Genomic DNA, 16,377 nt, shown 5'->3' on the forward strand with positions numbered 1-16,377 from the left:
AGAACACTCTTACCAGGAGCGGGGGTGAAAACACTGCCTTCACTGGTTGAGTAAAATAGCGAAACAAGCTAAGGAAACTGCTTCTAAAGAAAAAACAGCACGGGTAATCCGGTGCTTACCTCAAGCGTCAGCCAAAGTGGCTGACCAGGCAGGACACAGTTAGGCTGAGCTAACTAGCTAAACAAGAGGACACAACACAAGCTGGAACTCAGGATGCTAATGATAGCTTGGCGCAACGCCGCGCTATCAGAAAAGTACAGAGAGCGCAACAAGGGCAACTCCTGGGAGAGGGGGCGGAAACGCTACCGTCACCAGAAAGTTCAAGCCAGGTAGCAACCAAGACAGAAATCAGGACAACCTAGCTGGGAGAGGGAGTGGAAACACTGCCGTCACCGACCAAGCCGACACCAACCTGTCCGTTGAAGTTTTCTGTGCAGCCGGCCGCAGCTCCTGGAGGACGGGTAATCCCGCGGCTCCGACTGGATCAGTCGCGAAGCCAGCTGGATGCAGAGAAATCCTTAAATCCAAACGTTCCAACTGAACGCTGTAGGCTACAATAGTGTAGCCACGGTACTCTCGCGCAGCGAGAAGATGAAAGGAACAGATCCTCTGATGACACGGGCTGATATAGCCGGTGTCACGTGGGTCACAGGTGACTTTGTTGATATTGGTACTCGTACTGCGCATGCGCACGATGGACATATCCAGTGCTAAAAGCACCGCCTCTGGCGGTCAGTAGGGACGAAATAGAACATGTGCTCCTCTGGGTCAGGAATCCAGACAGGATGCTCTCTGGTTTTATGATCATGTGAACTGTAAGCTATCTACCTGATCACAAGGGTATATTATATAGACCTTTTTTTAAATATCAAACCAGAATGTTCCCCCTTGTTGTACCTTTGGTGAGAATCAGCTCCACTAATGTAAAGTGCTATAAAGGATGTGTTCATCTCCACAGAGGGAAGAGGAAGAGTGGTGTTCCTGTGGAGCAGCAGCTGTCCAGCTGTGCTCTGTGTCAGGACGTCCTGAAGGATCCAGTCTCTACCAGCTGTGGACACTGCTTCTGCAGACAGTGCATCACCTCATACTGGGAGCAGAGACCTCCATCAGGAGACCCCTCCTGTCCTCAGTGTGGAGAAAGATCCAGAACCAGAGCTGGCCTGCAGACAGCCAGTCAGACCAGCTCTGTACGAGGTAAGAGGCCGAACTCATGCAGCGTCTTATTCTTCTTCCTGGTTCATTTGTTCTTTTTATTAGGTATTCTGTTGTAGAGCATAGACATTACAATGTTTATTAAACATTTAAACTTTCTTTAAATTAGTTTTATTGTTAGATTCTCAAAAGCATTTCCTGATTCTCTCGTGTTTCTTCTCTGTCAGCAGATAGTGGTCTGCAGGAGGTTTTAGATGAACATAGGCTCAGTCTGAGGAGGAGATGTGAACGTGTGACTGAAGGAACTGATCAAAGTCAAACCCTCCTCAACAGGATCTTCACTGAGCTCTACATTACACAAGGCCTGAGTGAAGAGGTTAATACCCAACATGAGGTGAGGCAGCTGGAGACAGCTTCCAAGAAAGAGACCCTCCATGAAACTCCAATCAAGTGCCAGGACATCTTTAAAGCCTTACCTGACCAGCAGACTCTCATCAGAGCGGTCCTGACCAACGGAGTCGCTGGAGTTGGAAAAACCTTCTCAGTGCAGAAGTTCACTCTGGACTGGGCCGAGGGTTTGGAGAACCAAGATGTCAGTCTGGTGATCCCGCTCTCCTTCAGGGAGCTGAACCTGATCAAAGGTGAGCAGTACAGTCTTCTCAGGCTGCTCCATGTTTTCCATCCAACCTTACAGAAGGTCACAGCAGAGCAGCTGGCTGTCTGTAAAGTGCTGCTCATCTTTGACGGCCTGGATGAAAGCAGACTTTCTCTGGACTTCAGAAACAATGAGGTTGTGTCTGATGTCTCACAGAAGTCCTCAGTCAACGTGCTGCTGACAAACCTCATCAGGGGGAAGCTGCTTCCCTCGGCTCTCGTCTGGATAACTTCCAGACCTGCAGCGGCCAATCAGATCCCTCCTGAGTGTGTGGACAGGGTAACAGAAGTACGAGGCTTCACTGACGCCCAGAAGGAGGAGTACTTCAGGAGGAGATCGAGTGATGAAGACCTGTCCAGCAGAATCATCTCTCACATCAAGAGCTCCAGGAGCCTCCACATCATGTGTCTGATCCCAGTCTTCTGCTGGATCACTGCTGCAGTTCTGGACCACATGTTGACTACAGACCAGAGAGGAGAGCTGCCCCAGACCCTCACTGACATGTACTCACACTTCCTGCTGGTCCAGACCAAGAGGAAGAAGCAGAAGTATGAAGAGGGACATGAGACGAGTCCACAGCAGCTGAAGAAGAAGAAGAAGATGAAGACGAGTCCACAGCAGCTGACGGAGGCTGACAGGGAGGTTCTTCTGAAGCTGGGGAGGCTGGCGTTTGAACATCTGGAGAAAGGAGACATCATGTTCTACCAAGAAGACCTGCAGCGCTGTGGTCTTGGTGTCACCGAGGCCTTGGTGCACTCAGGAGTTTGTACAGAGATCTTCAAAAGAGAGAGTTTGATCTTCCAGAAAACAGTCTACTGCTTTGTTCATCTGAGCATTCAGGAGTTTCTGGCTGCAGTCTACATGTTGCACTGTTACAGCAACAGGAAGACAAAGGTACTGAAGGACTTCCTGAAGAGAGACTGGCACAATGAGAACAGTAAAGTCAGTTCTCAGGAGTACCCATCCCTGGATGTCTTTCTAAAAGGAGCCATGGCGAAATCCCTAGAAAGTAGAAATGGCCACCTGGACCTGTTTGTCCGCTTTCTCCACGGCCTCTCTCTGGAGTCCAACCAGAGACTGTTAGGAGGCCTGCTGGGTCGCACAGACACCAGACCAGAAGTCATCCAGAGAGCCATCAGCCACCTGAAGGAGATGAGAAGTGATAAAAGCTCTCCTGAAAGGAGCATCAACATCTTCCACTGTCTGACAGAGATGAAGGACCACTCAGTGCATCAGGAGATCACAGAGTTCCTGAAGTCAGAGAACAGATCAGAGAAGGAACTCTCTGTGATCCACTGCTCTGCTCTGGCCTACATGCTGCAGATGTCAGAGGAGGTTCTGGATGAGTTGGACCTGAGTCAGTACAAAACATCAGATGAGGGGAAACGGAGACTGATTCCAGCTGTGAGGAACTGCAGGAAGGCCAAGTAAGTCCAGATGTGATTCACTTTATAAACTAATGTGGATCAGGAGTTTAATTATTCAAATAAACACGATAACATTTCTGCTGTTTAAATACTGAGAGGCGACATGTCAAACACATGAAGGACTTTAGAGGTTCCTCAGCATGTGATCACACCACACAGCAGGACTTACTGTTATCAGTTATTATTACTTTCTAGTAGTTTCTTTATCATTAAACACACACGATTTGATCACAATGTGTTAGAGTTTAAAATCAGATCTATATAATCTCCCACCAATAACAGAGTTATGACTTAATGCTCATATAGTGAGAACATCTGATGGTATTCAGTTTAAAATATTGAAACTTTATTGGTTTGTTAACTGTGTTTGTGTGCGCAGTACATTTCCAGATGCTCAGAGAAGACAAAACATCCATCATTCACATCTAAATATTAATTAACATTTAAATATGTACATCTCTAATATTGTCAAGTGATTTATTACATTTCTGTTTCTTTGGTAACAGTCAGTGACAGCAGGAGCACAGACATGTGATCAGATCACACTGACAACTCATTACACTCTATTATCATATATTATTATATATAAAATGGAAAAACAGCAAATCTCAATCAGAACATATGTAAAATATTTTTTTCATCAAATACTTCAGGTTAATATGTTTCCTCTTTTTAACACATGTTGTAATATATGTGTTATTATAGACTGACTGGCTGTAAACTCTCAGAGGCTCACTGTGAAGTCGTGGCCTCAGCTCTGAAGTCTGACTCCTCCCATCTGAGAGATCTGGACCTGAGTGAGAACGCTCTGAAGGATTCAGGAGTGGAGCTGCTGATCTCTGGACTAAAGAGTCCAAACTGCAGACTGGAGACTCTCAGGTCAGTTCACTGAATGAACTTCATCTGTTTGTATTTATGATTTTCTGAATTTGAACAAATACATTTAAATTATTTGTTCCACTTTTGCTAATGACTGCATATTGATCAGAGTAACAGAGAGAAGGTGAATGTGTGAGGGAGAGAGTTTGAGCTTCCACAGACTCACTCTGTGCTCCATGAGTCAGTGGAGATGCTGTCAGTACTGATGAGCTGTGAGGGAGATGAAGGAGTTGATAAACATCTGATCAAAGTTAAAGTTCCAGATTATCAGTGGATTGTTTCTGCATCATCTCTGACATTAAAGGGGACCTATCATGCAGAATGCACTTTCTGATGTCTTCTCTACATCACCATGTGTCCCCGGTGTGTGTCCCCGGTGTGTCCCCTGTGTGTCCCCGTGTGTCCGGTGTGTCCCCGGTGTGTCCCCGGTGTGTCCCCGGTGTGTCCCCGGTGTGTCCCTATGTGTCCCCGGTGTGTCCCCGGTGTGTCAGGAGACTCACAAAGTGTCAGGAAATAAACCCCTCTCTCTTTTCCTCCGTACCCACATCTCTAAAAACGGGGGAACAACGGAGCTGATCCAGATTTGCTGCGTCATGACGACATGACTCAAATGTGGGCGGGCTTTACACCCACGGGCCAATCAGAAACGTTGCTGTCAGAAACAATGAGAGGTGTTCTGGAAGTAATATGGTCTGTGTTTACATTAGCATGCTAACACTCAGAGCTAACCTGTACTGGAGAGAGTATGTGTGAAGAAGCAGGAAATCAAAAGGAACTCACCTTGTGGTAAACCTGAGAGAGAGAAAGAGTTTGAGCTCCATACTGTTTCAGAGAGAATCCTTGATGTGGTTTGGAACATGATGGAGTTTAATCACGGCAGCATTTAGACAGTATCTGCCGGGTAATTCTGATCAGGCATTAGCTCCCCCTCCTCTCTTTTAAGCTAAGGACCAGAACCTGCTCTTCTCTAACAGCTGGAACAGAGGGATATGAGGGATTTCTAAAATGCAGGATCTGTTTGGTATTTGGAGCAAAACACATCATAGACATGTTTTTATATATTGTTATATATCTGAGACCCAGAACATATGCCTAAAGATAGCAGATAGGAGACCTTTGAAACCCTGTTTAACTCTGAACAGATTATTAAACCTGGAGTTATTTCAAACAGGAACATTGTTTTCTAAACTCACATCATGTTTTCTTTATTCAGACTGTGGAGCTGCAGTTTGTCAGAGATCAGCTGTTCTGCTCTGATCTCAGCTCTGAAGTCCAACATCCATCTGAGAGTTCTGGACCTGAGTTACAACTACGATCTGAAGGATTTAGGAGTGGAGCTGAGAGATCTTCTGGAGAGTCCAGACTGCAGACTGGAGACTCTCAGGTCAGTTCACTGACTCTCTGTTACTGCTGGAGATCTCATGTTTCATTAGATATTCATCCTGATTCTTCTACATCATTAACTTGCATCCATTCAGTTGTAAATGTTGTTTTGTTCATATTTTCATTTGTAGCTACTAAAGTAAGAACTGCAGACTTAGATGTTGTCTGATTCTTGAAGGAACTGGAATAGATGTTAGTTGTAAAAAGTAAATCTATGTTTTTAATATTTAGTAAACGATAATGTCTGAATAAAGTTCATCTGAAGTAATATTAGTTTTACATTAATAAAGTTTACTTTCTGAAGAAGACATTTTGTTTTTGTTCCCATTCATTTAAATGTTGAGTAACATCTGATTATAAACTGATTTGTATCCTCATCATGTTTTCTTTATTCAGACTGAGGAGCTGCAGTTTGTCAGAGATCAGCTGGTCTGCTCTGACCTCAGTTCTGAAGTCCAACATCCATCTGAGAGATCTGGACCTGAGTCAGAACGATCTGAAGGATCCAGGAGTGGAGCTGCTGATCTCTGGACTAAAGAGTCCAAACTGCAGACTGGAGACTCTCAGGTCAGTTCACTGACTGAACTTCATCTGTTTGTATTTATGATTTTCTGAATTTGAACAAATACATTTAAATTATTTGTTCCACTTTTGCTAATGACTGCATATTGATCAGAGTAACAAAGAGAAGGTGAATGTGTGAGGGAGAGAGTTTGAGCTTCCACAGACTCACTCTGTGCTCCATGAGTCAGTGGAGATGCTGTCAGTACTGATGAGCTGTGAGGGAGATGAAGGAGTTGATAAACATCTGATCAAAGTTAAAGATCCAGATTATCAGTGGATTGTTTCTGCATCATCTCTGACATTAAAGGGGACCTATCATGCAGAATGCACTTTCTGATGTCTTCTCTACATCACCATGTGTCCCTGGTGTGTCCCCGGTGTGTCCCCGGTGTGTCCCCCGTGTGTCCCCGGTGTGTGTCCCCGGTGTGTGTCCCCGGTGTGTGTCCCCGGTGTGTCCCCGGTGTGTCCCCGGTGTGTCAGGAGACTCTCAAAGTGTCAGGAAATAAACCCCTCTCTCTTTTCCTCCGTACCCACATCTCTAAAAACGGGGGAACAACGGAGCTGATCCAGATTTGCTGCGTCATGACGACATTACTAAAATGTGGGCGGGCTTTACACCCACGGGCCAATCAGAAACGTTGCTGTCAGAAACAATGGGTGTTTCTCAATGTCGAGTACGCTTGCTTGGTAGCACATGTCTGCTGAGCATCTTGCTTCAGAAGCGAGTCAATAATACTTCCTGGCATTCGGAAAACAAAGAGTGGAACAGGCTAGCAAGTGTGCAGGTGTGCGTCATATGAGAGGCCCCGTCTTACATTTTCCGCCACAGATTTTTGAAATTGGTCCGTGCGCAAAGCATTGTGGGGATTTTAAGACCACGGAGTCTACTCATGTGCAGCCTCGATATTTCTCCAAACGGAGTACGCCGGGCTCGGTAGATTTCCAAGTATGCTGGAGATTGGAACAGTACTTCGGCGGCACTCGATGACGTAGTATGCTTGAAATAGTGGCTCTGAAGCAGCTTTACTCGCGATTGAGAAACACCCCGTGAGACGTGTTCTGGAAGTAATATGGTCTGTGTTTACATTAGCATGCTAACACTCAGAGCTAACCTGTACTGGAGAGAGCATGTGTGAAGAAGCAGGAAATCAAAAGGTTCAAGGTTCTTTATTTTGTCAAACGAACATAGCTACAGTGAAGTTATGCCGTTGTAAATCTTAGGTCACAGGTTTCTCCAACAGTGCAACACAATAACACAGATAAACAGAAAAATATAGTGCAAGAAAATAATAAATAGTAAATACAAAAAGAAAAATAGTTTAAAATAGTGAAATAGTGCAATAAGAATCTATATGCAGGAACTCACCTTGAGGTAAACCTGAGAGAGAGAAAGAGTTTGAGCTCCATACTGTTTCAGAGAGAATCCTTGATGTGGTTTGGAACATGATGGCGTTTAATCACGGCAGCATTTAGCTGAATCTGCCGGGTAATTCTGATCAGGCATTAGCTCCCCCTCCTCTCTTTTTAAGCTAAGGACCCGAACCTGCTCTTCTCTAACAGCTGGAACAGAGGGATATGAGGGATTTCTAAAATGCAGGATCTGTTTGGTATTTGGAGCAAAACACATCATAGAGATGTTTTTATATATTGTTATTAGGGCTGTCAAGTTAACGCGTTAATGACGCGTTAACGAAAAACAAAATTAACGCCACTAATTATTTTAACGCGATTAACGCATGTGTATTTTTTGTCCTCGGCCGCCCCGTAGTTTCAGAGCGCATCGAGTTTAAAATACCATCGACAAGCTGATGCTGACAGCCCTACTCCTGCCGCCCGCTTGTGGCAGACCACACTTCCACGCCCACCGGCAGGCCCGGACTGGCCATCGGGAGGACCGGGAGGGAGTGTGTATGTGTGGCGCGACTCGCGCGAGCGAGGCACACCTTACGTGTTGTTGTTGTTAGCATCTGGTGCTAGCTAGCTGCGCTAACGGATATAAGGAGCTGTTTCAATGACATTTCGCCGACAACTGCGCCGAGCACTTGACTTTATGCAGGTAGCCAGACAGTGGGACATTGTACGAAAAGTCAGCACACTCAGCACGGATAGGAACATGATTGCAGCGTCCAGGCAGCTCCCATTGGAGCATATATGCCTTGAGCTGCACATAGCTCCAACGATCCATCACAGTGTGTCAACATTCTCACACACACACACACACACACACACACACACACACACACACACACACACACACACACACACACACACACACACACACACACACACACACACACACACACACACACACACACACACACACTGTATTATTGTATGAGGGAGGTTCCAGGTTGAATTGAGGCGAATATTTGTAATGTTCAGGTTGTTGTGTTTAATATTCATGAGAATATTTGTCATTGTTCAAATGATAATAAACAAACATATAAAGCATATTTGTCCACTCATATGTTGATAAGAGTATTAAAAACGTGAAAGATATCCCTCTAAGGTACATTTAGAACAGATAAAAAATGTGCGATTAATTTGCGATTAACTATGGACAATCATGCGATTAATCGCGATTAAATATTTTAATCGACTGACAGCCCTAATTGTTATATATCTGAGACCCAGAACATATGCCTAAAGATAGCAGATAGGAGACCTTTGAAACCCTGTTTAACTCTGAACAGATTATTAAACCTGGAGTTATTTCAAACAGGAACTTTGTTTTCTAAACTTACATCATGTTTTCTTTATTCAGACTGTGGAGCTGCAGTTTGTCAGAGATCAGCTGTTCTGCTCTGATCTCAGCTCTGAAGTCCAACATCCATCTGAGAGATCTGGACCTGGGTTGGAACGCTCTGAAGGATTCAGGAGTGGAGCTGAGAGATCTTCTGGAGGGTCCAGACTGCAGACTGGAGACCCTCAAGTCAGTTCACTGACTCTCTGTTACTGCTGGAGATCTCATGTTTCATTAGATATTCATCCTGATTCTTCTACATCATTAACTTGCATCCATTCAGTTGTTAATGTTCTTTTATTCATATTTTCATTTGTAGCTACTAAAGTAAGAACTGCAGACTTAGATGTTGTCTGATTCTTGAAGGAACTGGAATAGATGTTAATTGTAAAAAGTAAATCTATGTTTTCAATATTTAGTAAACGATAACGTCTGAATAAAGTTCATCTGAAGTAATATTAGTTTTACATTAATAAAGTTTACTTTCTGAAGAAGACATGTTTTTGTTCCCAATCATTTAAATGTTGAGTAACATCTGATTATAAACTGATTTGTATCCTCATCATGTTTTCTTTATTCAGACTGAGTCGCTGCAGTTTGTCAGAGATCAGCTGGTCTGCTCTGGCCTCAGCTCTGAAGTCTGACCCCTCCCATCTGAGAGATCTGGACCTGAGTTTCAACGCTCTGAAGGATTCAGGAGTGGAGCTGATCTCTGGACTAAAGAGTCCAAACTGCAGACTGGAGACTCTCAGGTCAGTTCACTGAATGAACTTCATCTGTTTGTATTTATGATTTTCTGAATTTGAACAAATACATTTAAATTATTTGTTCCACTTTTGCTAATGACTGCATATTGATCAGAGTAACAGAGAGAAGGTGAATGTGTGAGGGAGAGAGTTTGAGCTTCCACAGACTCACTCTGTGCTCCATGAGTCAGTGGAGATGCTGTCAGTACTGATGAGCTGTGAGGGAGATGAAGGAGTTGATAAACATCAAAGTTAAAGTTCCAGATTATCAGTGGATTGTTTCTGCATCATCTCTGACATTAAAGGGGACCTATCATGCAGAATGCACTTTCTGATGTCTTCTCTACATCACCATGTGTCCCCGGTGTGTCCCCGGTGTGTCCCGGGTGTGTCCCGGTGTGTCCCCGGTGTGTCCCCGGTGTGTCCCGGTGTGTCCCCGGTGTGTACCCGGTGTGTCCCGGTGTGTCCCCGGTGTGTCCCCGGTGTGTCCCCGGTGTGTCAAGAGACTCTCAAAGTGTCAGGAAATAAACCCCTCTCTCTTTTCCTCCGTACCCACATCTCTAAAAACGGGGGAACAACGGAGCTGATCCAGATTTGCTGCGTCATGACGACATTACTAAAATGTGGGCGGGCTTTACACCCACGGACCAATCAGAAACGTTGCTGTCAGAAACAATGAGACGTGTTCTGGAAGTAATATGGTCTGCGTTTACATTAGCATGCTAACACTCAGAGCTAACCTGTGCTGGAGAGAGTATGTGTGAAGAAGCAGGAAATCAAAAGGAACTCACCTTGTGGTAAACCTGAGAGAGAGAAAGAGTTTGAGCTCCATACTGTTTCAGAGACAATCCTTGATGTGGTTTGGAACATGATGGCGTTTAATCACGGCAGCATTTAGCTGAATCTGCCGGGTAATTCTGATCAGGCATTAGCTCCCCCTCCTCTTTTTTCAAGCTAAGGACCCGAACCTGCTCTTCTCTAACAGCTGGAACAGAGGGATATGAGGGATTTCTAAAATGCAGGATCTGTTTGGTATTTGGAGCAAAACACATCATAGAGATGTTTTTATATATTGTTATATATCTGAGACCCAGAATATATGCCTAAAGATAGCAGATAGGAGACCTTTGAAACCCTGTTTAACTCTGAACAGATTATTAAACCTGGAGTTATTTCAAACAGGAACTTTGTTTTCTAAACTTACGTCATGTTTTCTTTATTCAGACTGGAGAACTGCAGTTTGTCAGAGATCAGCTGGTCTGCTCTGATCTCAGCTCTGAAGTCCAACATCCATCTGAGAGTTCTGGACCTGAGTTGGAACTACGCTCTGCAGGATTCAGGAGAGAAGCTGCTGAGAGATCTTCTGGAGAGTCCAGACTGCAGACTGGAGACTCTCAGGTCAGTTCACTGACTCTCTGTTACTGCTGGAGATCTCATGTTTCATTAGATATTCATCCTGATTCTTCTACATCATTAACTTACATCCATTCAGTTGTAAATGTTCTTTTATTCATATTTTCATTTGTAGCTACTAAAGTAAGAACTGCAGACTTAGATGTTGTCTGATTCTTGAAGGAACTGGAATAGATGTTAGTTGTAAAAAGTAAATCTAGGTTTTTAATATTTAGTAAACAATAACGTCTGAATAAAGTTCATCTGAAGTAATATTAGTTTTACATTAATAAAGTTTACTTTCTGAAGAAGACATTTTGTTTTTGTTCCCATTCATTTAAATGTTGAGTAACATCTGATTATAAACTGATTTGTATCCTCATCATGTTTTCTTTATTCAGACTGGAGAGCTGCAGTTTGTCAAAGATCAGCTGTTCTGCTCTGGCCTCTGTTCTGAAGTCCAACATCCATCTGAGAGATCTGGACCTGAGTAACAACGCTCCGAAGGCTTCAGATGAGAAGCTGATGAGAGATCTTCTGGAGAGTCCAGACTGCAGACTGGAGACCCTCAGGTCAGTAAGGGGTCTCTGCTGGTTCAGCAGTATTGTATGAAACACAGGGAGGTGTTTCTCTCACTGGGGAAACAGATCAGTGATGTTACCCACTGACTGCAGGCTCTCTCATTCTTCCATCAACTATAGAAGGCCAGCTGAACATGCAAAGCCACACTTTAGTAATCCACTCTCTAACAGACGGGGTTTTACAGAAGAGTGGGAAAGGTGGTCTGTTCTTATGGGATGTTTTTAGTTTCTAGACCAGGGGTGTCCAAACTGCGGCCCGGGGGCCAAATGCGGCCCTCTGAATCCGCCCTCAGCAAATTCTGAAAGTATAATGAAATATGACCCACTAATGAAACTTGTGCTTGTCTTATATTGTACTTCTTAAATATATATGTACACATATATTACTCAGTAGTATTCATGTGTTCATAATCCCACTTTTACAATAAATTCAGTCATTAAAGCTGAAAACATGTTCTAACAAATCTAACTTGATAAGAAAAAAGCCCAATAACTTATTTGTATAACAAGCGTGAAATAGACCCTTCATATTTCCTGTGATTATAATCAATCTGAAGATCCTGCTTTAAGGAATGAGCTGCTGACAGAATAAAGTGAACCCTCTGGAGAGCTGGGAGCTGTTGTTTCTGAAAGCATCTTCAAGTAACAAGCATCCTTTACCTTCATCTGAGGTTTCTGACTTATAACTGAACTCATGAGGCAACATACCTCTAGAGAGCGGCCCAGACCTTTATATATCTTTCTGTATGTGGCCCTCGGGGAAAAGAGTTTGGACCCCCCTGTTCTAGACCAATGACTGGTTACTTCCTGTCATGCAGCTGAGAGCTGTGGCAGGCAGTCGTAGTGTTTGCAGAGAAGATCTGATGGGATGTAAAGCATGAGATCAGGACTCTGAAGCTGACTCAAAGAACTAACACTTATTTAAACTGGATCTAAAGCTGTTGGATTGTGTTCATCTCTACAGGATCGGAAGATGGGATAAGCCGATCACGATCCAGAAGACCTGTGAGTACTGAAACCATATCCTCCATTCATCAAGATACTAAACTCTTTAATGGAGCATGACCTCAGAGGAAAACAACACTCTTCTTTCTCTCTTCATCATTCTGGATGTTTCTCCATGTTTTATCATCATCATCATTCTCTCTCTCTCTCCTTCTCCTCTCAGGTGACAGGAAGTGAAGACACACAGAAAGGTGAGAGGTCGTACCAAGTGAACTTTATTTATTGAGGTTTCAACCCATAATTAAAATGTAGTTATTGCTCAGTGTGTTTCTGGTGTTCCAGACAAATCTGTAAGCTCAGGTTTTATTTGTTCTCAGTTTATTCATCACGGGGCGAGTTTGAGACGTCCAGAGGAGCGTGGAGGCATTTTGGAAAATACAGAAGAAGACTGCAGCTGATGAGAGACTTCCTGTTAGCTCTCCTCAATATTGAACAAAAACAATCCATTGTACTTAAAGCTTTTCTTAAAGATGTGTTGCACATACACCTGCTGCTACCTACCACCACCTCCCACCCATCCCGGCCCCAAAGAGGAGACCCCATCGACCCCAGATACCCCAACTCACTCTTCTTCAGGTTAGCTTGGAGCCCCGCCTTTACCTGCCCCAACATCTCACTTTGAACGATGTAGTCATCCGGATATCTGCATACTGAGAGTGGGACGCAGGACCCGGTCCATGAGCTGCTGGAAGGGGGTCCACTGGACTGGAGGGGCGCTTGGATCTGGTGATGCCTTGCTCTTTCTGAAAGGGGAGGACAAAGGAGGTGTAAAGCAGCTAAAGACTTAGTAAAGGGTTGTGGGTCGTGTGCATAGGCTAATGCAATGTGTCTGGCAGAGGGGACCTTAAGATGGTCCAACATGCGGCACTTGTAGAGTTCGGTTTCCCAAGCGGGTAGAGGTTAGTTAGAGCCATCTTAAGAATTGCATAGTGTTGATGTCTCCATATTAAGTTGAATAATTAAAACGAAAGTTAATATAATCAAATATAATCTTGTATAACCCACAATGAAAATATTATATTTCATATTGTTCTATAATCCCAGTATATACAAACACAAGTAGTTTGTTAAGTTGAGTTTAAGGCCTATTGTAGTTTATGGGTGTCACTGTTTAAAGAGGGGGGACAGTTGTCTTCACTCGCAGGCTGTACCCCTGACTCAATGGAAAAGTACTGGAGCCCCAAAATGTGTTCAGGCCATACCATAGGAGAATATGTCTGGATGTCCAGTCCTGCACACCAGAGGTCATGACCTTTCCCCACAGGGTATAAAGGAGGTGTCTTTGGGTTTTCTTTGTGTTCCTATGTGCAGCATAAAAGCACTGGCTGAGAGGGAGAAAGCTCCAGAGCGGGGTCTCTCCTTGGTAGGTTCTCTCAACTTGGTAAGATCTCTCAGATTGATTTGGTGAATTGTTGAATGAAAGTTTGAATGTGTTAGATACCACTGACCATTTATGAGGAGATTCCTCTGGATTCTGTCGGGTTAGACTTTTAATGTTTCAACTGAAGAGGGCAGTTGAAGTTAGAATTTAGTGTAAGAAATGTAAAACTGAATTGAGCTTTTATATTAGAAAAGTACCACAGCATGATATGTTTTGTATGATTGTCATATTGTAACGAGAGAAGGTAAAAACCTGTTTAAGTGTGGACCATTTTCTTCAAATAAAATCATCCCACCTTTTTGGATTGGGAGAATTTAAAATAAATCTGCGCTCTCCTCTCCTGCTTAAAGGTAAGATTGCACCACTGCCACACTCACACTTAGGTAAGGCCACACCTCATTATTACTGATACCAAAATCCTTCTGGATCGCCTAAACAGATTTAGCGTGTCGTCTGAACTGAAACAGCAGTTCATTGAACCTGGTTCTTCAGGAGTTAATAGAGGTGAGACCTTGCTGACCTCGATGGATCTGAGCCGAGCAGTAAACTTAGACTCAATAGCTTCTGTTAGGTCAATTAGTAGGTCTGAGTTATTGCCGGAATAAATGAACAGGCCTCCCGACTCCAACAATAGTCATGGGGGTGTTCCTTGCTGAAGTTGGGTTAGGGTTAAAAGGAGGGGAAAGGAGGGTCCCTCAACCTGATAATGAGTCTGTCAGTGCCTCCATGTGCATCCTTGCTCTGTAATAAAAACAGGACACATTCTGCTTTAAACACTTTCTACTTTCCTCCCACTACCGCTGCCAACAGAGGGCGATAAAGACGTGATCTTCTCCTTGTTCCCTCGCTCTCTCGCCCCTTCGAAAGTCATTTAATTGGAACCTCCCCAGCTCTTGTAGCTTCTCTGTTTTTAAGGTCCTTGTGTTTATTGATTGCTGTGAAATGAAATGATGCCTCTCAGTGGAGTGGGATCGAGACACAGCGTTAATGACACACACACACACACACACACACACACACACACACACACACACACACACACACACACACACACACACACACACACACACACAGGCTAACTGCAGCCTCTTCACATTTACAGATGGTCAGAGTCAATTCTCCAATTGATGTAGGTGTTCCTAGAAGTGGTTATTATGAAAATACACAGGAATCTATCAGAGTATAAACCTGGTTTGTAGCCATGCTAATAGTCTGTCTACTACTAAGAACCACATTTAAATAACTCAACACCTATTGGATGGATTGCATTGCATTTGATTCATTAGTCATCTCCTCTAGCCCCTTCATTAAGGACATGCTAGTGCTAATTAGCTGTGTTAGCATGCTGAACTCGTATGTTAAACACATTTTCAAGATTCAACATTCAAGTTTCAAAGCTTTATTGTCATTTGCACAGCAGCTACAGAGTAGATATGTCAATGAAGATCTTCTCCAACAGAGCAACATGAATATATATAGGACATGGAACAAATAAAACAGATAAAATAGTGCAAGATAATGTTTTGAGATGAGCAAAAATGTAAATACAAATAAAATAGAATAGAAATAGTGCAAGAATTAGCTATGTTAGCATGCTGAACTCGTATGTTAAACACATTATAGGAGCTAAACAGGAGCATGATAGCATTGTGAGCATGTTAGCATAAAGCTAATAGCCTCAGTCCAGCCTCTCAGAGAATGAACACATGAACACACAGTGACCTTATTGAGTAACAGCCATAAAAGCCATTGATTACCTTTTACAACATGCTAACAGCTCCTAAGCTACTTGCACACGTTACAGACGAGCTGTACCTCGACTGAAGCTGCTTCTTCTATCTTCAAAACAACATGCTTCACTCAGAGGAGGAGATCATGTGCTGTAGTTAAAGGACAGACAGTAAGATGATGCTTCTGTGGCTGTTTTCTGCCTTTTCTCTGGTGTTTTTGACCCCAGTGTGTGACGCAGTGTGTTCAGCTCAGGAGTTTTAATGGATGTTGGTGTGACATTTAGATATTACAGTGAATTACAAGCTTCATCCACACGTTAACATCTACTAATGGGCTTCCTGCTTCCAAGCTGCATTGATGTTATAACGGTAACGGTGTCTGGGGGTTATAGACACCCAGAAACAATCCTTCATATATGTGTTATCATAGGAACAGTGGTTTTGTTCCCAAACAACCAAGTTAACGTCTTCATCGTCCCTGAAAGTACTTCCTTTTCAATGAGCACTGAACTCTTGAAAGTGAATTGATGATTTCGTACAGAACAGTGTGTGTGAAATACATTCAATGAATTGTTTGACAAATGTCTGCATCGCTCACTAGCCTCCGGGACGTCAGGGAGGAATTCCTCTTGTACTTAAAGCGACCTTTGTTTCTCTCACGAAGGAGAATTCAACCACGAGGGTTTCTTCAGAATTCATAAGCAGTGAGGCAGAAGAGGAAAGAAAAACAAATAGGGCT

At 43.5% G+C, this 16,377-nt stretch overlaps 1 protein-coding gene across 1 annotated transcript; it reads left to right on the forward strand.

Annotated features, from left to right (window-relative positions):
- The first annotated feature begins 754 nt into the window (after nucleotides 1-754).
- LOC117490120 (protein NLRC3-like) lies at nucleotides 755-14,226 on the forward strand. Its single transcript, XM_034139703.1, has 9 exons — nucleotides 755-1,173; nucleotides 1,407-3,234; nucleotides 3,940-4,113; nucleotides 5,327-5,497; nucleotides 9,400-9,555; nucleotides 11,343-11,513; nucleotides 12,487-12,527; nucleotides 12,691-12,718; nucleotides 12,845-14,226. Exons 1-8 carry the CDS (start codon nucleotides 879-881, stop codon nucleotides 12,702-12,704), a joined length of 2,850 nt encoding a protein of 949 aa, XP_033995594.1. The 5' UTR covers nucleotides 755-878; the 3' UTR covers nucleotides 12,705-12,718; nucleotides 12,845-14,226.
- Nucleotides 14,227-16,377: the final 2,151 nt, after the last annotated feature.

This window comes from Trematomus bernacchii, unplaced genomic scaffold (assembly GCF_902827165.1).
Source record: "Trematomus bernacchii unplaced genomic scaffold, fTreBer1.1, whole genome shotgun sequence".
In the NCBI taxonomy this organism is placed as follows: Eukaryota; Metazoa; Chordata; class Actinopteri; order Perciformes; family Nototheniidae; genus Trematomus; species Trematomus bernacchii.